This window comes from Chrysochloris asiatica, unplaced genomic scaffold, assembly GCF_000296735.1.
Source record: "Chrysochloris asiatica unplaced genomic scaffold, ChrAsi1.0 scaffold00041, whole genome shotgun sequence".
NCBI classification, from domain to species: domain Eukaryota; kingdom Metazoa; phylum Chordata; class Mammalia; order Afrosoricida; family Chrysochloridae; genus Chrysochloris; species Chrysochloris asiatica.
The window spans coordinates 6,905,870-6,928,869 of NW_006408559.1; the positions used below are offsets into that span (position 1 = coordinate 6,905,870).

The window sequence follows — 23,000 nt, forward strand, 5'->3', positions numbered from 1 at the left end:
ACCGGCTGCCTTCCCATTAGCAAAAGTTCATTTTAACCTCTATGCTACCCTGGCTCCCTTGAAGCCAGACTGCCTAGAAGTAAATTCATAATTAGCTGTGAAGTCTTGGATGAATGGCACCCACTCCTCATTTATTAGCCTGCTTAGCTTCCAAAGACCAGAGTGCCATGCGAAAATCAGTGGTATGCAACAATGGAGGGTGATCCCATCAGCTCGCAAATTGGAGAATGACATCATAACATAACTGCCAAATGACATCATAACATAACTGCCAAATGACATCATTACATCACTGCCAAATGACATCATTACATCACTGCCACATGACATCATTACATCACCGCCACATGACACCATTACATCACAGCCAAAGCACTGAGAATCAGAGCCCACTCAACTGTTGGCTCATGAACGTAACCATCACAAGCAGTGCTTTTCTCGCCTTGTTTCCTAGCCTTTGTTACAGCCTTCGGAGAATCCAACTGTTACCGTGGTTGTAAATGTGCAGTGTCAGATGATGAGAGAGCTGTAGTTGATGAATAAGTAACAAGGGTGCTCAGTCTCATTGGCTCCATTTCCTCATCTGTAAAATGGGTATGACAATAGAGCCCACCTGATCCAGGTTTGTGAGTGAAGTACTAAGATTGTGTCATAGGTAAAGGCTTTGTGCATTAGCGGACCTGCTCTCTTTACGGTTAATGGTACTCTTACTATTTAAAAAGTATTTTCATGCCAAACTTAAATAGCTCACTGTTACCTTCTTAGCATCAGAGAGGAGACCTGGTGACATGGCAGAATAAGCACTGGACTGCTAACTGCAGGGTCAGCAGTTCAAACCCATCAGCTGCTCTGCAGGAGAAAGATGAGGCTTTCTGTCCCCTTAAAGACTCGTCAGCCTCGGAAGCACTGTTCAGGGTCACTTTCAGTCAGAACTGATTTGATGGACGTGAATTGTTGGGGTTTTGGGTTTTTTATTTTTTATTTTTTTAACTATATCAAACGGCCAAGGAACACCAGCATGACTTTGGATCCTCATACTTTGTGCCTGTTATTAAAATCATATCAGCCACAAAAGAAGTTTCAGTTTAATAAAACATTGCATGCAGTAGCAGCAGGCATTTTGAGCAGACCTCTATGGAAGACCTGGGGTGGGACTGTAAGATAAGCACTGGGCTGCAAGGTTGTTTGAAATGCTCGGTCGGCAGTTCAAACTCACCAGCTCCTCCTAGGACACCCTATACAGGGTTGCTCTGAGTCGGAACCAACTCGACTGCACATAACAACTCTGGAAGAAGAAGCATGGTGGCACTGTAGGATAAGCCCTGGAATACTAACCACAAGGTTCAGCGGTTCAAACCTACCAGCTGCTCTGTGGAAGACAGAGGAGTTTTTCTCTTCCTGTGAAGAGTTGTTGTTGTTGTTAATTGCTTTTGAGTGGGATCAAACTCATAGCAAGGATTTCCAAGGAGCAGCTGGTGTGTTGAAACCACCTAACTAGCAGTTAGCAGTCCAGTGCTTATCCTCCAGCATCGTGCCAGGACTTCCTGTAAAGATTTACAGCCTAGGAAACCCTGTATGGGTTGCTATGAATTGGAATCAACTTGAAGGCACTTGATACCACCACCTCTGCAAGAAATGCGGCAGAAACAGCACAGATGATGGTGGTGCTGTTGTTGCAGGCTGCACCTCGCCATGACCTGACCATCAGGCCCCTTCCCTCCTCCTCATCAGCCTGGGTCCATGCAGCTTCCGTGGCTCCTGTGTCTGGGAATGACACACAGTACAGAGACAGTGTGCGCTTGGAAGCTGGCTAGGCTCTGTCTCTCGAAGCTCTCCAGTACTGCTAGTATGACTGTTACAGGAACGCCTTCCGTTGGTGACTTTAACAAACAAAGGTTTACTGTCTCAGAGTTGAGGAGGCTAAGAGTCCAAAGTCAGGCCTCAGCTCTAAGGGAGGGCTATCTCTCCTGCGAGCTCTGGGAAGGGCCTTGTCTCCTCAGTTTCTAGATCCTGGTTCCTTGGAGATCTCACGTGGCTTGACATCTGTCTTCCCCCAGTCTCTGCTTGCTTGACCTTAACCTCCTCCTTTCATGTTTTATGAGAGATTGACTGAAGACAAACCCTACACTAATCCTGCCTCAGTAACGCAATAAAGAAAACCAATTCCCATAGGGGATTATAACCTTAGGCCTTGTTGTTATTGTTAAGTACCATGGAGTCTGTTCAGACTCATAGCAATCCTATGTAGGATTTCTGAGGAGCAGCTAGTAGATTTGAACTGCCAACCTTGTGGCCCAAACCGACTTTGCATTCCACTGCTTATCCTACAGCACCGTGCCAGGGCTCCAACCATAGACATTTGTTGTTGTTGTTAATTGCTGTCGAGTCAGTACCGACTCAGAACCACTACGCTACCAGAGCTCCAGATAGAAATTGGTCGTTGCAGATGTGAAATTCTGCTGCAGAACAGCCAGTAGCCTAACGTGTGTTTACTGTGCTATCTCAGGGAGAAAGACTGATACAGCCCAGGACCCAGAGCACAGAAATCAAACCCACCTCCCGGGAGTTATTCCAACAGGTGGCGACTCTGCAGAACTGAGTAGGACTGCACCGCAGTGTTTCCTGAGCTGTCACCTTCAGGGAGGCTGATTGCCACATCCTTCTCCTGCAGAGCAGGACTCCTGGTGGTTTCAAACCCAGAACTTAACCCGCTCTACCACCAGGGCTCCTGGTGCCTCAGGGCAGCTGCTACCGATTTCTTTTTCCTTTGTTTTGCTTTGACATGGTTGCCACCTTCATTTTCTTCTTGCCTTCATACAGTAATCTGAAGACAGAACACCTTGTCATGTTCTCAGGTATACATTTGAACAACCAAAAATCAAAAGGGGGATGAGGAGGAGGGAAGGAGAAAGAGAAGGCAAAGCCATCAGCATCAACATATCATACAGTTTACGAAAGGAATTAAGGAGGGAAAGGAGCTCTGGTAGCGTAGTGGTTACAAATTGGGCTGCGAACTTTAGGGTCAGCAGTTTGAAACTACCAGCTGCTTTGAGGGAGACAGATGAGGCTTTCTACTCCCGTCAAGATTTACAGCCTTGGAAACACTGTACAGGGTCACTATGGGTCGGAATCGACTCGACGGCACTTAACACCAACAACAACACTGAGCTCACCGGTGTGCAGCGGAGTTCAAGGGTGGAGGGTACCACGTGCCACACTGCCCTCCTGAAACAGCAGCTAAAGAAAATGAATTGGATCAGTTTTCACTAACTTGTTCTGTTGGTGATTGTGGCATTTCAGCATTACCACCAGGAAAATAATAGGCTCCTTTCACAATGGTAGAAGTTTAACAAATGCTCCATCACTCCGCCAACATCATCGCTGTCATTGGTTTGAGCGCCATGCATGATATTGATGCCCGGCTTCTTTTCAGACCCAATCTGCCAGCAATGGACCACTAACCATTTCAATTTGCTACCTGTAGAACTGAATCACCAGGCTTGGGCTGAAATGAGAGAGAAATGGATTTAGTGAAACTCAGAATAGAGGAAGTTTCATGAATTTTTGTGTAAGCATGCACATACTGAAACCCGTTATAAGATGCACACAATCACTTTTGGAATATCTCATGAAGGGACATGATATTAAGCAATTCTTGGGTGTTTACAGGGAAAATAGACTCTAGTGGATACTGATAAGACCCCCTATGTTTTGAGGAACTCAAATGGGGTACCTTTATAAAAACCCTTGAACACTTCTAAAACTATGCTTGACCCTTGAGATACTCATCTAGCAAAGAACAGGATAAAGGTAAATTATTTCCAGCCCCACCCTTGAATTTCCATGGGAGAAAGATGAGGCTTTTGGCTCTCGTAAAGATTTACAGCCTCAGAAACCCTGCACAGGGTCGCTATGAGTCGGAACCAACTCCACAGCACATAACAACAACAACAACCCTCGAATTTAGTGTTGTCCTACCAGCACCAGTTGTCATCAGTCATACAACTCCATGTGTGTCAGAGGAGAACTGAGCTCCCAAGGGTTTTCAGTGGGTGGATTCTGACTCATGAGAACTCTTTGTGTGTCAGAGTAGAATGTATTCCATAGGGTTTTAAATGAAAGGCTGATTTTTTGCAAGAAGATCACCAGGCATTTCTTCCAAGCCACCTCTGGAAAATCTTGAGCCACCAACCTTTTTGATTATTTGCCACATGTGTTCATTTGGACCACCCAGAGACTCCTGTCTTGTCCTAGCAGGCAAGGCTTGTTGGGTGAGAGGGCTCATTCTTTCGGGGTTACATTCCCTGGCTGCTGCTCAGAGTTCTTGACTGGCCCATGTTGTTGTTGCTAAGTGCCTTTAAGTTGGTTCTGACTCATAGAAACCCTGTATAGGGTTTGCGAGTAGCAACTGGTGTGTTTGAACCACACACCTTGAAATTAGCAGACCAGTGTTTTTCCCACAGTGCCACATCAGGCTTGAGTGCTCACTGTTTTACCCTACTCCCTGTTTTCTGATTTGTGTAGGCTCGTTTGGGATTTGCCCCTTTCTTTCTGATTTAAAGCCATTACTGGCATGATATATCCATGCACACATGCTTCCCCTCCCCACCCCCCACCCTCCCCATGCTTCTCAGTCATGTGCTATCTCCTGGATGCAAACCAGTCATTTGTGGTACAGTGACTGTGTGTAATCCTTTCTGCATTGTTCAATAGTTTGGTATATAGAATCCGTCAATAGAGCAAGTTGACTCTTGAATTTTTTTCTGCAGTTCTTTCATCTTGAGAAATGCTGAGAGTGTTCTTCCCTCTTGGTTTTCTACCTCCAGGTCTTTGCAGATTTCATTTTAATACTCCACTTTGGCTTCTTGAGGTACACTTTTACTTGGTCATTTCTTCTGTTTGCTTTTAGCTACTCTGTGTTCAAGATCAAGTTTCAGAATCTTTTGCAGCATCCATTTTGGTCTTTTCTTTCCTGCCCTTTTAATGACCTTTTATTTTTTTCATGTTTGGTGACCTTGATGTCATTCCACAACTTATCTGTGGTCATTAGTTTTCAGTGCATCAGTCAACTTTTGAGATGATCTCAAAATTCAGGTGGGATGGAGGTCTGGTGGTGGTGCTGCGGTTTAATACGCTGAACTGCATTCCGTCCTAAGTAACCTAGGAGTCTACAAGGTCAATGGTTCAAACTCAATAGCTGCTCCTTGGAAACCCTATACAGCATCTCTATGAGTTGGAACTGACTCCACAGCACTTAACAACAACATACTCAAAGTTGTACTTCGGCTACTGTAAACTTAATTTTCTCCAGCTTCAACTTGAACTTGCAAAGGAGCCATTGATGGTTGGTTCTGCGTTCGGTCTCTGGCCTTGTTCTGATGGACGATACTGAGTTCCACCATTGTGTCTCTCCACAGGTGCAGTCAATTTGATAACTTTGTTTTCCATTTGGTGACATCCATGTATGGTGCTGTGGGTTAATGCACTGGACTGTAAAGGTGGTTTGAACTGCAAGGTCAGTGGTTCAAGCTCACCAGTCGCTCCTTAGAAACATATACAGTGTAGCTCTGGGTCTGAACCGACTCAATGGCACTTAACAACAACAGTGTGTATGTTGTCAAGTACCGTTGCGTCAGTTCCAACTTGTAGCAACTCTGTATAGGGTTTCCTAGGATTTGAACCACTGACCTGGAGGTTAGCAATCCAATGTTAATCTTATAGTGCCACACCAGGTGTCTACATGTAAAGTCATCATTTTTGTTTTTTAAAAAATATTTCTAATAAATAGGTTGTTGGTCTTACAAAATGTCATCATGATCTCTCTGCTGTCATTCCCTTCATCACCTTCTGGTCAGTTTACCCATAGATCCTCCATGTACCTAATGAGTAGGTGCAGTATGGCCTTGTGAAGAGTGAAATACATTCACACACATGGACACACAGCCAGCAGATAACACGTGAAATGCCTGTTGTATCCAGGGCACACACACAGGGCCTGGTGAAGGATCTAAATTCAGAGAGCTCCTTCCCTGCCCTTGGGAATCTTACAGTGCCGCTGATTCCGAATACATATTTTAGGGAAAATGTTGTAAGATGATATATCATAGACACCAAAGTTGTACTGTAGTTCAGAGGCCAAAAGACCGTCCTTCAATGAGGGGAGCTGGGAGTCCCATATGGAGGTTCATGCCCAAAGGCACTGCTGTGATTGGCCTCTGAGGTGGCGGTTGGCACTTCCGGTAGATTCCATCTAGGTCTTTCTGAAGTTCCCATTACAGGAAAAGGTGTAAATGGGGAAGGGAGACTTTACAAGACTGAGCCAGCCAGGGAGAAGAAGGCTTGTTGTTGTTGGTTGTCATCAAGAGGATTCCAACTCCTGGTGTCCCGGTGTGTACACAGTAGAACTGCTCCATCGGAGAATGAGGTTGTTTCCTTTCAGCAGTAGATTGCCAAGCCTTACTTCCAAGGTGCCTCGGGGTGAGTTTAAAAGGCCAACTCTCTGGCTAATAACCTCGTGCTTAACTGTTCACACCACACAGAGACATCTGCTCTCTGTCATCACACAGAGAGGCATGCTGGAGTGTGAGTTGTATCGCCTGTAGTACACACGACAGGAAGGGGACAGTAACCTGTCACGGGGGTTACCTGGCTGCTTGTTGTTGTGAAGTGCTGTCGAGTCAGTTCCGACTCATAGCGACCTTGTGTAAGGTTTCCTGTGCAGCAGCATGTGGGTTTGAACCACTGACCTTGTAGGCTCCTGGTTTGCTTAGGACCAAATTCGATTCGGGATCCAGCTGCCTACAAGAGATGTTTGAGAATATCAGCTGCCAGGTGTCTGAACACCTGAAACCATAGAAAGGCACTTTCCCTTCTGAGGGGATGTTGCTGTTGTTGTTGTTATGTGCCATGGAGTCGGTTCCAACTCATAGCGACCCTGTGCAGGGTTTCCGAGGCTGTAAATCTTTATGGGAGCAGAAAGCCTCATCTTTCTCCTGCAGAACAGCTGGTAGTTTCCAACTGCTGACCATGAGATTAGTAACCACTACGTTACCAGAGATGGAGTTGCCAGAATTGTAGAAGTCTGCATGGGGGGTTAGGGGGTGGTCCCTTCTTGCAGAAAGGTAAGCACCTGCTCCAGCTAGGCTGTTTCCAGGCAGCACTGGGCCCACCCTCTGCTAGTCTCCTAGTCATGCGCGTTGCATTACATTCCTGCTTCCTCACCAACTGGCTTTGTGATCTCAGGCCCTTGCTCTCTCTTTGTCTCAATATTCTGAAGTGTCAGAATGAGATGATGGTAGTTCATTCTTCCTAAGGTTGTAGTGAGGATTCAGTGAAATTTGCATTTCTTTATGGGGTAAGTGTTGAGTGGACATTAACTGATAAAGGAAAGAGAAGGGATAGCTAGAACTTTGGGGGCAAGCCCATGCAGTGGAGGGGGGTCATTCTGTCTTGCCTTGAGAGATGATGGCTCACTCTGGGAGCTTAGGACTGGGTCTACGGAGAGCCCTAAATGCAAAACTGAAGAGTCATCTTGCAGGCATTTTGGAACCACTCAGATTGTCTTGTCAAGTCAAGACATGTTGTGGTATTTTTGGAATTGTGCTCCTGTGAATTCCAGGTGGATCAAAGGGTGAAGGAACTGAACACAGCCTGACCGTTTGGACAGAAGTCATTTATTTTCCAGAAAGCTGTGGGTTTGAGTTATTTGAACTTTGACCTCCATTTAGTCCTTCATTCCTTCCGATCCAATGCTTATTACATTGCGGCCACAGGCTTTGGTCTGTCTGTCACTGTTCATTGTGTGTACTGTTGGAGGGTTAGCACTGTAAAAACAAAGAGTTTTAAAAGGTCATAAAATTAGCTTTAATGAAACATGGTGGCAAATAAAACAGTCAACAGTGGAAACTGTATGGAACTGCCCTGTTTTTCTGGGCGCCGTCTTACTATTAATATTGTTTTAGTTTTTTTAAAAAAGTGAATTTTTTTCTTTTCTGACACCTCTGAAACCTTACATGTTTCGGCTTTTGAAGGTTTTACTGTAAAATAATATAAAAATCTTACTCTCCAAAGAATTTGCTTTAAAGTAGATTTTAATGATATCTTCTCACGAAATTGAATTGGGAGAAACTTCGAAGCAACACAGTACCTTTTCAAGGAGCATAATTATGCTTTATTGTAGTAAGCCAAAGTTTTATAGAAGTTTTCAGTGTCTTCTTCATCTCTCTAGGAAAGTGTTTCATAGAAACGAGCCCCTCTCCACGAAGTAGGGATGAATGAATGAATGGGTGGCTTGAGTGCAGTTCAGAATTGCTATCGCCACTTATTCCATGGGATTGTGATTGATTATAATTTAGGATGGTTGCCCCTACCATCGTTAACTACTGGCCCGTGGCCCTCTTAAGGGAAGGACCCTGTCTCTGTTCCCCAATGCCTAACTCAGGGCACACCTTAGCCTCTCATAATTTTTTAAATACATGGTATACTTCCGAAATAACATCAGTAAGTACAGAAAGATCCCTGGTGGCACAGTGCGTTAAGTGTTGGGCTGCTACCCAAAAGGTTGACAGTTTGGGGGGAGACAGATGAAGCAGTCTACTTCCATTAAGATTACCTGCCTTAGAAACCCTAGGGACCTGCTCGACTCCATCGTAGAGCTTCCGCTGGGGGTTGGAATCAACTCAATAGCAACAGATTTTGTTTTGTGTTTTAGTTTAGACCTTTATACTAAACGAGACGGACTGGCACAGTGGTAGTAGCATCAGTGGGCTGAGACGTAGCCGTGATTGTGAGGTTGGCGCAGGACCAGGCAGTGCTTCGTTTTATTGTGCACAGGGTCGCTATGAGTCAGTACCAACTCGATGGCACCTAACAACAACAACAACAACAACACCATAGACCTTATCAAAGGAGTCTTGGTGGTGCAGCATTTAAGCTCTCAGCTGCTAACTGAAATATTGACAGTTTTAACTCACCAGCTGCTCCGCAGGACAAAGAGGGTGACAGTTTACTTCCATTAAGATTCACAGCTTTGGAAACCCTGTGGGGCCATTCTCCTCAACAGCAGTGGGTTCACAGCTCAGGAAAAGACAATGCTCTAGTCGAGAGGCCTGAGGCCACTCACTGCAGATTATCACGTCTGATTATCGTGTTGTGTCTTCATTTCCGTAAAAATGCGAGTGGCACCTGTGTTGCCAGGAGAGACTAGGCTGCGACTTAACACAGAAATACTGTAGTTAGGTAACTGTATGTGCGGTGCTGAACTGGAGGGTGATGTTGTTCCATGGGCGTTACCTCCGAACCATCCAGCTGTGAGACTGAAAGGAACAGGCCCCCTCATGCCAAGTAGCCATGATGACCACCACGATGGGATCTTATTTGTGAGATACTTTATTTTCTTATTCATGTTAAAACAAATGAAGTTGTTATTGGTTGGGGTCTCCCAAGTCATAAAGCTAGAACTTTCTGACAGTGTGGTAGAATTTGCACCCCCTACACAGTTCTAATTCAAGTATAAAGAGGAAAAGAACTTTTAAAAGAAAAAGTTGTAATATTTTTTTCTTTTTCTTTTTTGACTTCTTATTGTGAATTAGGAGCCCTGGTGTGACACTGTGCGTTAATGCGCTGGACTGCAAAGTCTGTTTGAACCTCAAGGTCGGTAGTTCAAGCTTACCCGCTGCTCTTTGGAAACCCTATACAGGGTCGCTAGGGGTCGGAACTGACTCAACATTACCTAACAACAACATTGTGAATTGGGTGAAGGTTTACAAACTTGTTGTTGTTGTTAGGTGCGTCAAGTAGGACTGATGGTCAACTCTGGAGTCCTGGTGAGCAGCACTATGCCAGGACTCCATAATAGATATCAGTTTTACATCCAGCAGTTCGTGCACATTGTTCCCCCTCTAGTTGACTACAGTTCCCTAATGCGGCACCGCTTCCTCCCTGGGGTTTCTGTTTCCTTCCATCCCTCTCCCTTTTCCAACCCTCCTGCATTTTGTCCTTAGGTCGGTACTGCCCTTTGGATCTCAGTTGCTTGATCCTTCTAAGGTGTGCATACCTCCCTAGTTTTAGTGCTCCCCCCTTAGACCTATTTATTGTTTGGCTAAGAATTGAGCCTCAGGAGTGAGTTCATTCCAGGCATGAAGTATGATCCAGGACCGTAGTCTTGGAGGCTCTAGTAGTCTCTCTCCCACCAGTAAGCCTGATTTCTTCCATGATTTTAGGTAGCTGGGCTTCATCTAGGCCTTCTAGTCTCAGAGTTTGAAGACTAATGTTCACATGGTCCGTTAGACTATTGGGTGGATTATTTCCATGTATTACCGATTTTCATCACTCTTCTCTCATCCAGACACCAAGACTTACACGTTAGATGGCTGCTTATCATTGTTAAGACCACATGTGTTTGTGTTACATATCTTGTTGATGGATACTTGTGGTAGCCCAGCTGTTGGGTGAGCAGTCGTATTGCCACGGTAGATGAGTGGAGACCACTTGCAGACGTAGGAAATGAGCATTCCCCACAGGCATGGAGAGCTGGAGATTGTGGCTTGACTTCCGTGTTCTCTGATGAATACTTTTGGCAAGAACGATAGATTGTTATTAATGGCTGAGATTTATCTGATAATTTTAAGAATAAATTCTCTAGGGCTAAAACAGAACTTCTTAGCATTAAATAGGAGGTTTACCTTCAGTTTTCCTGAAGTCTGTGTGTAGCTAACAGTGGTCTTTCATGGCATTCTTGCTCTGTTCCTCTTGGTTCTCGTGGTCTTGCTCTAGCATTTACTACTTGTATCCAATTAAGGGGGAAATGGAGAACTTGAATTTCAGAGCACTCATCTTTCCTATCACAAAATTAATGGTTTGGCCTTGGTTTGGGGTAAAGATGGGAAAAACGTAAAGCTTTATTTCCATGTTTTCATTATGATTAAGAAAAACACCCTCATTTTGCACATTTATCAGCAATGACATCACCTTGTGGTGTGCTATTTTCCATACTCCTAGGAGCTTATTATAAAGAAAAATACTTTGAAACATCACCAAGCTGACTGTTTTTGAGTGCTGCCTGTGTGGGTGTTCATATATGATCCTCTGGAGAAAGAACCAGAAATCACAGCTGATCATTGGAACTATTAATAATAAGAAGCTACAGAGTCTGTTTTAATTGGGAAGCTGTGTGATATGGTAGAAAGAATGATAAATTTGGAAGTGAAGAGGTCTTGTTCCTATTCCTAATATTTTTACTTAGCCATATTGGAGACCACATTTTACCATTGTTAGATAAAGAGTCTTGTAAGTTTTAGAGAAAGACAAAATCCAAAACCAAACCTACTGCAGTCAAGTCCATTCTGACTCCTAGGACTGTGTAGAACTACCTTGTAGGCTTTCCAAGACTGTAAATTTTCACTAAAGCAGACGGCCTCATCGCTCTCCTGAGGCACAGCTGGTGGATTTGAACCGCGTTGGTTTGGTTAGCAGCCCGGTGCTTCACCCACTGCAACACTAGGGTGCCTTTCGAGAAAGACAAGTGCAGGTATGATATGATGCTTGCTGCCAAGATGGAGTAAGGTTCTGGACCTTTGTGGTCCATCAGAGCCCCAGGTCTTCTTTCGAACCTCCCAGGAAGTTAAGGTTCTCTTTGCACCCCCCCCCCACAGGGTGGGGGTGGGGGGACAGATTTGTAGGAAGGAACTTGCTGGGAGACGGTTCTCTGTGCATCTTGTGAAAAGAGGCACTGGGACCCTTTTGTTGTGGGCCAGCTAGTCAAGGAGTAGCCTTGTAAGGCAGTAGTCCAGGGCTGGTTTGTTTGCTCTTTGGCGTCAAGACCAGTACTTCTCCCTCCAGGACAAAGGTTGGGTAGGTTTGTTTGCAGCCTGTCACGAAAGGCTTGGGTTTCCTGACAGTTATCACTGCCCTTCATTCATTAGTTCAGTTTCTGGAATTGGGACTCAGAACCAGTGCAAGAAATTGATATTCTGGCTACTCCTGTTGCTGAGAACAACACACTGTCCTTTGTCTTTGATTTAGGAATATCGTTTCTTCTGCTAGCAGCCATGAGCCTGGAAGACTCCCTTAAAGGACAATAAAATCTTCATAATTCCTGACAGAGTTGAGACTGAACATACAGATTTTAAAGTAAAGAAATCAAAGGGAGATATTCAGTGGCAACTGCATATATGTGCTGGCCCATTAGGGACCGTCAGAAGTAAAGCTAGGCAGTTTGATTGGCTGTGTTTCTCCCAGAGTAGAGGGCAGGTTTGTTTCTCATTGCTTGCTACTTCAGTCTTCTCTCCTATCTCATTTAGAACTTGGAAGTCTCTAGATGATTCTGTCATTTTAAGGACATGTTGGAAATCTATCAACAGTGGACTTCAATGTGCAGAGTTTAAGACTTAAAACTTCAGAGAAACCCAGTTTTCTCCTGCCACACGTACTCACCTATTTGACCTGGATTCATTAAATTCCTGTTGCCTTGAATTTCATCTAGGGTTCCGGAGAAAATCAGAGAATAATGCTAACTTCTTCCTCCCTATAGAACAACTCAAGATTCTGCAGACTGGGAATGTTGAGGATGAAATGCATCCTTCCCGAAGTGGGAGGGACCCTGTTGTATTCTGCTTTGGTCAGTAACATGTTTCTATCTGTGGCATTGTTGAAACCTTAGGTTTTTATAATACAGCTGCGACAGGAGGCAGGGTAATAGTGGTTAAGCACTTCAGCTGGAATTCTAGGCCTTTTAAAGGCCATCACGAAAGGGAAAATAATCCATTAATTTTTACTGGAGTGTTCATTTAAGTGTCTTCTGTGAAAATCAATGTAAAATTTCACTGCCTTTCAAAATGCAAAGTGGTATATAATATCACTATTCCAAACCGCCCTAAATTGTTGCATTTTGAAACAAGCAGCCTTTGAGTTATGGCCTTTCCACATAAATTCCCTTTCTCAGATTGGATTATTGCTATATGGATGCAGTAGCAGGAAAAATAAATTTGTCAGCCAGAATTCTCCTCCTGCCTTCATTATTTAAACTGCTCTTAACCTCTTCCTATAGGTCAGCAATTGTCTTGCAGGTCTGCTTTTATTCATATCCCTCAGAGAATAAAAAAAAAAAAAAGTTCTTTCTTTAGGGGAATTATTTATAAGGCAAATATTATGCCTCCATTTACATTAATAATCATAAATTATTTACTTGTTTCCGAATTCATACCTCCCTGATTTACAGATGAAAGCTCTCAGTTGAGGGAAGCTCTTTGTGCCGCTCATCTGTGGCTGATTAAGGTGGCTGGTTTGGGGTTCTCTGTAGAAATGGAAGTGCTATAAAGGACAAGAGTCAGGGGAGGCCAGGAGGTTCCTCTCAGAGCCAGCTGTGCTGCAGCTGCTGCTGATTGGCCGTTCCCCACCCTTCCCCCTCTCTACAGGCCTTCTTTAAATCCCAGGTGGGGTTGATTCTGGTGAAAACAGGTCACTGAGAAGCTGTTGTACCTGATAGAGCTATTATGGGTTGAATGTATACTCCCCCCACCTTCACCCCCAAATGTAGTTGTTGTTAAGTGCTGTTCCAGCCCATAGCAACCCATAACAACCCTGTATAGGGTTTCCTAGGAGCAGCTGGTGAGCTTGAACCACTGACCTTTTGGTTCAAATCGACTTTGCAGTCCAGGGCATTAACCCATAGCTCCATTATCAGAACCCCTCCCCCCCCAGATAGGTGTTGTAAACCCTTACTCTGTACCTAAGGAAGAATCCCATTTGGAAATAAGTTCTTCTTTGTTGTGTCAATGTGGCCTGTTCAGTGTGTTCTTATTGTGTACTGTCAGGTATAGCGCTTCTGAGAGGGGCTGGTGGCTTTGAACTGCCACCCTGTGGCTGTCAGCTCAGTGTAAGGACTTCTCAGTGGCACCAGGGACAACAGAGACACAGAGACAGGAACACAGTGGTGTAGATAGATGACGATGTAACAAAAGTACAAATCCTCCCCACCAGACCCATAAACAAGCATCATGATAAATGAAAAAAGACGGATGTTGTCAAAGACTTAATTTTACTCAGATACACAATCACCACTAAAGTTAGGTGCAGTCAAGAAATCAGATGACATACTGTATTGGGCAAATCTGCTGCAAAAGATCTCTGTAAGTGTTAAACTGCAAAGATGTCACTTGGAGCACTATGGTGTGCTTGAGTCAAGCCATGGTATTTTCAACCAACTGCAGCTCAAGAAGACAAAACCAAATATTAAGATGAAATGTACAAAGACCTGGAGTTAGAGAACCAAAAGAGAAGAACATGTTCAGCCTGTTCTTCTAGAAGAATTGAAGAAAAAATTCAAGCCTTGACTTGAAATATTGAAGGATTCTATGGGCAAAACATTGAATGATGCAGAAAGCATCTATAGAAAATGGAAGTAATACACAGAGTTTAATCTCAACAATTTCCAGAAATAGCATATGATCAAGAATCAATGATACTGAACAAGAATTGCAAGGTGCACTGAAGACACTGGCAAACAAAAATGCTCTGGGATTAATAGAATGCAAATTGAAATATTTCAACAATATGATGCAGCACTGGAGGCACTCACTCATCTGTGTCAAGAAATTTGGAAGAAATTCAATCAGCTCCCTGGCCAACTGATTGAAAGAGGTCCATACCTGTGTACATTCCAAAGAGAGGTGACCCAACAGAATGCAGAAATCATCAGGCAGTATCATTAATATCGCACACAAGTAAAATTTTGCTAAAGATAATTTAAAAACAACAGCAACAGCATGTTGACGGGGAACTGCCAGAGGTTCAAGCTGGATTCATACAAGGATGTGGAACAAGGGATCTCATTTCTGACATCAGATGAATCTTGACTAAAAGCAGAGAATACCGGAAAGATGTTAACCTGATTTATTGACTATGCAAAGGCTTTTCAATGTATGGATCATGACAAGCTGTGGACAACATTGTGCATTGAGTATTCCAGAACACTTGATTGTGCTTCTGAGGAACATGTACATAGACCAAGAGGCAGTTGTTTGAACAGAACAAGGCAACAGTGAATGGCTTAAAATTAAGAAAGGTGTGCGCCAGAGTTGTATTCTTTCATCATACTTTTTCATTCTGTATGCTGAGCAAATAATCCAAGAAGCTGGATTTTATGAAGAATTTGGTGTCAGGCTTGGAGGAAGAGTCATTAACAACCTGTGATATAAAGATGATACAACTTTGCTTGCTGAAAGTGAAGAGGACTTAAAATACTGATGAAGATCAAAGAGCACAGTCTTTGGTATGGGTTGCATCTCAATGTAAGAAAACAAAAATTCTCACCACGGGTCCAATAAACAACATCCATAAAAACAGAGAAAAGATTGAAGTTGTCAAAGAGTTCATTTTGCTTGGATCAACACTCTTGGAAGCAGCAGTCAATGAAGTATCACATTAGGCAAATCTGCTGCACAAGACCTCTTTAAATTGTTCAAGAGCAAACCCCAGCTGTATTATTTTCAGAGCCTCATATGCATGTAAAAGTTGGACAATGAATAAGCAAGACCTTTGAAGAATTTATGCATTTGAGTTATGGTGTTATTAAAAGTACCATGACCTGCCAAAAGAACAAACAAACCTGTGTTGGAAGAAGTACATCCAGAATGCTCCTTAGAAGTCAGAATGGCAAAATTTCATATCTCATGCTTCGGACATATAGTCAGGAGGGACCAGTCCCTGGAGAAGGACCTCCAACAGGAGGGTCAGCTAGAAACAGGAAGACCACCCATGAGACGGACTGACACGGTGGCAACAGTGATGGGTTCAAATGTAACAAAAATCGTGAGACTGGCACTGGACAGGGCAGTGTTGCCTTCTGTTGTGCTTGAGGTCATTATGCATTTGTACCAACTCAGTGGCACCTAAAACGACAACAATATATGCAGTGAATAAGGAAGATTGGAGTAGAATTGATGCATTTGAATTACAGTGTTGGTGAAGAATATAGAAAGTACCATGGACTGACAGAACCAACAAATCTCTCTTGGTAGAAGTACAGCCAGAATGCTCTTTGGAATTAGGCATGGTGAAGCTTAGTCGCACATACTATTGGCATGTTATCAGGAAGGACCAGGCCCTGGAGAAGGACATCATATTTGGTAAAGTAGAGGGTTAACAAAAAACTAGTGAGACCCCTAATGAGATGGCTGCAACAGTGGGCTCAAATACAACAATTGTGATGATGAAACAGTCCAGGTAGGGTTTCCTTAGTGTCTCTCTAAGTTGGAGCCCATTTGAGGGCTCCTAACAATACCAGTAACAGATGCCATGAGAAGCTAGCCAGGGACTCAAGGAATGCTAGAAGAGGCAAGGTTTCCCCCAAGAGGCCACTGAGAGAGCTTTCTCCGACAGCGTGTACTCTGAGTTCAGACTCCTAGCCCCTGCTGTTAAAGTGCCATGGAATTGGTTCTGACTCATAGTGACCCTGTATATGGTTGCCTCTTGGTTACTAGTCCAGTGCTTATCTGACAGTGCCACACCAGGACTCCAGAAAACTAAGACAGAATTAGTAAAGAAGGATTGCTAGGGTTGTTTTCCATAGTGACGTAGCCAAAATGAGAAGTGAGGAGCCAGGACCAGCTTGCATGTGATTGCTGGTCATGAACGTTGTTGAGTTCTGTGACAGCAGAAAATCCCATCCTCCAGGTTGACTGCCAACCCCAGGCTGGCACATTTGGCAATGGCAGGTTTCATTTGGCAGTGGTTGGTTTGGTCTGCGGTTTTGCGTGCCGTGGTCAGATCTGGGTTTTTTTTTTTTCCAGACTGATAGCCTTTACGTGGCTACTTGGAGGCCTAGAGGCCTATTGGAACTGTTGGGAATCTTTTGCTTACTTTTTCAGCTGCTCTAAAGTGAGCTGAAAAAGATGACACTTTCTGCTCCCACGCAGGCTATTATTATTATTTTTTAAAGTCTCAGATACTCTTTACAGGGTTGTTAGGAGTTGGAGCCAAGTCGATGGTAACAACACCAAAGTTAACTGTAAGATCTGTCGGTCAGACTAGACTTGCGAAGTCAAAGACAAACTTATAGGCATGTTGCAAAGCAGATCGTCTTGTGTCTCAGTTGCGTTGGAGTCCGGTGGCATTTGCCTTCTCTGCAGTGTCCGTCCATCCTTCAATCCAACCATCCATCCAGCCAGCCAGCCATCCGTCATCCATACATCCATACATCCATACATCCGTTCCCTCTTTCAGCAAATACTGAGCTGTACACACTGCAGTCCCTATTTTTGGTGCTTACACTCTAGGATAAAGCACTCAGCTGCTAACTGACAGACCAGGGGACGGAACCTATGCGCTGTTTCTTGGGAGAAAAGTGTGGCAGTCAACTTCCATAAAAATCTGTGGCCTTGGAAATCCGATGGGACAGTTGGACTCTGTCCCACAGGCCACTGTTAATTGGAGTCTATTGGACAGTCATAGGGTTCCTTGGCTGTTTTATGAGTGAATCATATAATAGGTTAATTGGTGATAAATACTGATAGTTTCAAGTGGGGATAAAAGGCTGTTCAGAGAGATCTCTTTTTCAAAGTGATATTTGAGCAGCGGTCAAAGAAGTAAGGAAATGAGTCATACAAATATTTGGGGCAGAGGGGACAGCGAGTGCCCTGGTGTAGTGCGTTGGTTAAGCATTGGCTACTAAGTGAAAACCTGGCACTTCAAACCCACCCAGTGGCTCTGCAGAAGAAAGCCCTGGTGATTCAGTGTCACAGCCAGTCTAGAAGACATTTTTGCACATATTGGTTTTAAAATGATTTGCATTGAAAAGCAAGGCATTCACTTTTGTGCCTTAAGTTAATTATGGATTAATTTCTTCTTTTAATTTTTTTTAATTTTACATTCCTAATTTGAGAACAGTACACAGATACCTGATTCTTCCTGTGTCCCCAAATGCCACTTTTCCTGTTCATCATCAGAGCATCAATGAGCAAGAAGCTGACACTCAAGTCAGCACTTGTAATTTTTCATGAGACCTTACGATGACATTGTGTTAACAACTTATGGAACTGCATTAGGTGGGGAGAGGGGAGGTTACGGGGGTGGTGGTGGGCTTATGCTAAACCCCCAGTTAATGATTTTGTGACTTTTCTCTTTCCAGAAAGTAAGTCTCTGCTTGACAGTTGTCTTGCCAGGCTTGTTTCGGAGACAGCATGCACTGGGAACATTTTCCTCTCAACTTCCCAGAGATGGTGTCCTGCAGTGTTTACTGAAGGCAGCTTTTTTTGGGTAACACTGAGCTTAAAAACTGTTTTAAGCAGGAAAACCTAAGAGTACCTTTCCTTGTCAGAGCTGAGTTAAAACTGTCTGTCCACCCTTGGAAAATGGCTGGATTGATATTCAGCGTAAACTTTCCTTCCTTCATGCCATGTAGCTCTCTGTGGCTTCCACCTTGTTCACTGGGAACAGGATGCAGGTTTCTTCTAGTCTATCATGCATGTCTTTCTTAGTTAGTCAGTACCAACACCAAGAATGGCTTCTTTGTCCAGGTCATTGTGCTAAGTAAGTGCTCTCTGTGCATCCTTCCGCTCAATCCTCCTTTCAGTTTTGTGAATGTATATTGTTGTTGTTGTTAAGTGCCGTCGAGTTGGTTCCGACCCATAGCGACCCTGCATAGGGTTTTTGAGGAGCAGCTGATGAGCTTGAACCACCGACCTTGCAGTTCAAACGGCTTTGCAGTCTGGTGCTTTAACCCACAGCGCCACACCAGGACTCCATGTGAATATCTATTAGTACTTTCATTTTCTCTCTGAGACACTGAGTTTAGAATAGTCAAACTGTGCAATCATGAACCTTCTTAGCAGTGAATCTGGAACTTGACACCATGGTCTGTCTGATGCCAGAGCCTGTCACCTGGGTGACATGTCACATGACACATAAACAGCGTCAGTATCAATGTGATCGGAGATAGTGGGTTTGAACTGCTGACCTTATGGTTCAAACTAACCTGTGCTTCAGTGTTTATTCTACAGCGCCACACCAGGACTCCTTGAGTTCAAGCAAACATTGTTATTTTATAGCTTGCCACGCCGTGTATATATGTTATATACATATGTCCATGAGACTGTGTGTTTGTGTGTATCTAGTTGTTGTTGTTATTGTTGTTAAGCGCTGTTGAGTTGGTTCTGACCCATAGCGTCCAGAAGTGGCTGGTGAGCTTGAACCTCTGACCTTGTGGTTCAAACCAACTTTGCAGTCCAGCTCATTAACCCACAGCGCCACACCAGGACTCATTGTTAGATGTCGATGAATCTGTTCCAACTTACAGCGACCCTCTGCGCAACAGAATGAAACACTGCCCGTCTTTGCTCACCATTGAGACTGGATGAGTTTTGTGAAAGAATACAACCCTGACACACATCTCGCCTAGTTTTAAACCATTCAGTGTTCCCTTGTTCTGTGCAAACAACTGCATCTTGGTCTATGTACAGGTTCCTCATGAGCACAACTAAGTGTTCCAGAATACTCATTCTCTGAAGGTTCACTAGGGTGCTTTAAAATAATAATTTTAAAAGGATGTTTGTGTCATGGAAAATGATATAATTTTAAGATCTAAGCTAGTATCAAATTTTTAACAAAACTCAAGCAGACATCTTCCCAAATCACTGATGCTTTTGCAAAAGTTTTCGGAATGCTACACATTAAACACGAGTTTTCAGATAGATCCAGCATTTTAAGGATGTCCAGAAAGACCCCAAAGATGAATTCAAGGCAAGAGAGGTTAGCTTAGAGGTTATGATCAATTTTTTTCTTGAAATTCCAAAGAGGCCATCTTGATAGAGTTTCGTGAAGGACAGAGGACAATCATGGGAGCTTATGAAGACATTTTTAAGAACATTGAAAACTGCCAATGGGGAAAAAAGACCAGTAAAATTGCGCTGAGAAATTTTTTTTTTCCATTCTGACAATGCACCTGCTCATTCTTAAAGGGTAGCAAGGGCTGTCTTATGTGAATTTCATTGTGAAAACTTCCACTTCTCCACAAGAGTCCTGATCTTGTGCCCAATACTTTTTTAATTTTAACTTTTTATTGTGAATTGAGTGATAGTTTACATGGGGGAACATCACTTTCACATTGTAATCATTTCATTGCAATGATTACAATCCCCTGCATGCTTCAACATTCAACAGTATTTGCTTCTATTCCCTCTGTTGTTGTTGTTTTTATAATGTTTCAAACAGCCAAAGGGCATACCCTGCAAGCCTTTCCCCCGGCTGCCAGCACACATCCCCTCTCCCTCCATGAGTCTAGAGTCCTCAGCTGCTCCATCTCTCCATGTCCTCATCTTTGCCTCCGTCTGTGGCATTGCCACTTCTCTGGGTAGGGTCCCACTTCTCTGGGTAGGGTCCCACATTCTGCTCCAGCTCTTCTCCTTCAATAGTCCGCCCCCAATACTTTTGTTCCCAAAACACAAATAATATATAAAAGAAACACAACTTGAGTCCCTTGAGGATGCCAAAACTGCTGTTTTAATGTGATATAAATGGAAGAGTGCCGAATTCTTCAGGGAAAGGCTAGAGATGGAAACACAGCCTTCAGAAGTATAGAGACCTAGATGAGGGTCTGTAGAGAAACAGCAGCTTCACATTTTCATATTTTTAATAATAAAAGGTTCTATGATTTTGTAAGCAATCCTTTTTGAATTGTCCTCACACGCTGTAGAATATACACCACACAGTCCACGTTTCTGCACGTCCAGTTCAGTGACATTGGTTGCCCTTTGAGTTCCACAAGGACTGCCTGCCATAGTCCTTCTCGCATTGTCTCTCTGCCTTTAACATGAATTCACTGGCCCCTAAGGTTCCTCTCATCTTTGGAGTTGCTGTTGACTCTTTGGTCTCATTGACATGATGGTGTTGGTGTTGGTAAGAGCTGTCCAGTCAGTTCTGTCTCACAGCAACCCTGTATGAGGGTTTCTGATGAGCAGCCTCTGGTGAATTTGAACCACCAACCTTGTGGCTCCTACCGACCCTGTCACAGGTCCAGTGCTTTATTCCACAGAGCCCCACCAGGAGCATAATACTGTTATTTTTTATTTGCAAGATTTGGTGACTTTCCCATCCAGGGTGATGTCTTTGTCTTTGTTTGTCTTTAGCCTGTTGAAACCACCAGCTTATCAGACTTTGATGACTTAGATGTTGCTATGACACTGGAAGCTATGCCACGGGTATTTTAAATGTCAGCAGGGTCCCCTGTGGGGGACACGTTTTCAGCAGAGCTTCCAGACTAAGACAGACTAGGAAGCAGAAGGCAGATCATTTCTGAAAGGTTAGCTGCTGAAAACTTGAATTGCAGCGGAATATCGTCTGGTATGGGAATGTGTTGGCTCTGTAGGATAAGCACTGGACTGCAAACCACAGTGTGGGCTGTTCGAGCCCTCCATCTGCTCTGTGGGAGTAAGATGGGGTTTTCTGCTGGTATGAAGATTTACAGCTTTGGGAACCCCATACCGGATTGATACGAGTTGGACCCGTCTCCATGGCACTTAACAGCAACAACCTTCACTTGCTTGGTCAAAGTACCTTCATTAGAGTTTTGTCCATGAAGTTGAGAAATCTTTCCAGTTTCTAAGTCTGTGGTGTCTGTTTTCCTTAGTTCTGCTGTGTCCCGCCGCCTCTCTGTAGAAATCTGTGGTTCTCCACTGGGACACTTTCAGCTTCACTTCCAATTCCCCATAGTACCATGCAAGTGACCTAAACAGAACCTTTTACGGGATGAGTGATGGAGTGTTCCTCTCTTCCAAACGCATTATGAATATATCATTGTAAATGCAAACTTTCACTTCATTCATTTTTAGTCAAGTCCAATGTACCTGTCCAGTGTGGCACTGAAGGGTAAACACTGGACTGGTAACTGCAAGGTCTGGCAGTTCAAACCCACCAGCTGCTCTCAGAAACCCTCTATAGAATCGATATGAGCTAGAACCAACTCAAAGGCACACAACCACAACAACAAACAAGATGATAAGTTACCGGAAGGAATACGATTTTTCTCCATTTTTATTTTTTTGTTTGTTTGTTTGTTTTACTTTTTCTCTAAATGCCACTGGGGACAAAGGAATATGATATTTAAATATAATTCTTAGAATTTTTTGAAAAAATACCAAAGTTAACAACTTTTTAAGAGGGCTATTTTGCCAACTCTGTAATTGACACTTTTTCACTTCTCAGACTGTAACTCATTTCTGCTCAACTCAATATATGGATTTTTATGCAAACCATTTCCCAGGCTCTAGACCATAGAGCCCCTGGCCGATCAAATCTACGCAGGTAGGTTGTTTGTTATCCGTAGGATAACTTCATTGTGTCCATGGGACAGCTTCCGTTAGCAGTTCTAGGTTAGAGTCGGTGACACTTAAAAACTCAAATTATTGATGGGAACTTCCCAAGTCCTCGGCCGAATTTTAAATTAAACCTTTTAAGCCTGTGCAGTCATTATCACATTAAGCAGGGAGATGGTGATGGGTCATAAATTGGTTTTCCATTTTATTTAAATAGGACCTGGCAGAATGGAAATAGAATCTTTAAAGTTCACTTATTTCATGATAATTCTCCACGTTTTATTCCCCCAACAACGTGAGGTTGAAACTTTTAGATGATCTCTGATAATTTCCGTTAGACTTCATTTATTGGGAAAATTAGACTTGGGTTTTGACCTCCGGTTTCTCAGCGCCTTCCAGAAACCCCGGAACTCTGTGTTATTCTAGTTTTACTTGATTGATTTCTTGTAACATTTTGACATTTTAGGATTAAATGGACTACAAACCACACCTTTTTTCAGTCTTTCTTCAGTGCAGAATTCATTCATAGTCAACTGATTTAAAGCCACCTCACCTTAGAACTCTTCATCGGACCTGCACCTTTCCTTAGACCCAGTGTGCATGTCAGTTGAAACCTGGATTCCAGCAGTCTGTTTCCTTTTTGGCAAAGCAGTTGGTTTCTGCCTTCCCATCGTGAGACCTTGTGTAGAAGAAACC

At 43.5% G+C, this 23,000-nt stretch overlaps 1 protein-coding gene across 1 annotated transcript in view; it reads left to right on the forward strand.

The window, feature by feature from the left end:
• The window catches only part of EXOC4 (exocyst complex component 4), a 947,076-nt gene that overhangs the window by 526,121 nt on the left and 397,955 nt on the right, over window positions 1-23,000 (forward strand). Inside the window, 1 exon segment of the mRNA XM_006861146.1 lies at window positions 8,243-8,263. Coding sequence (XP_006861208.1) covers window positions 8,243-8,263 — 21 coding nt within the window.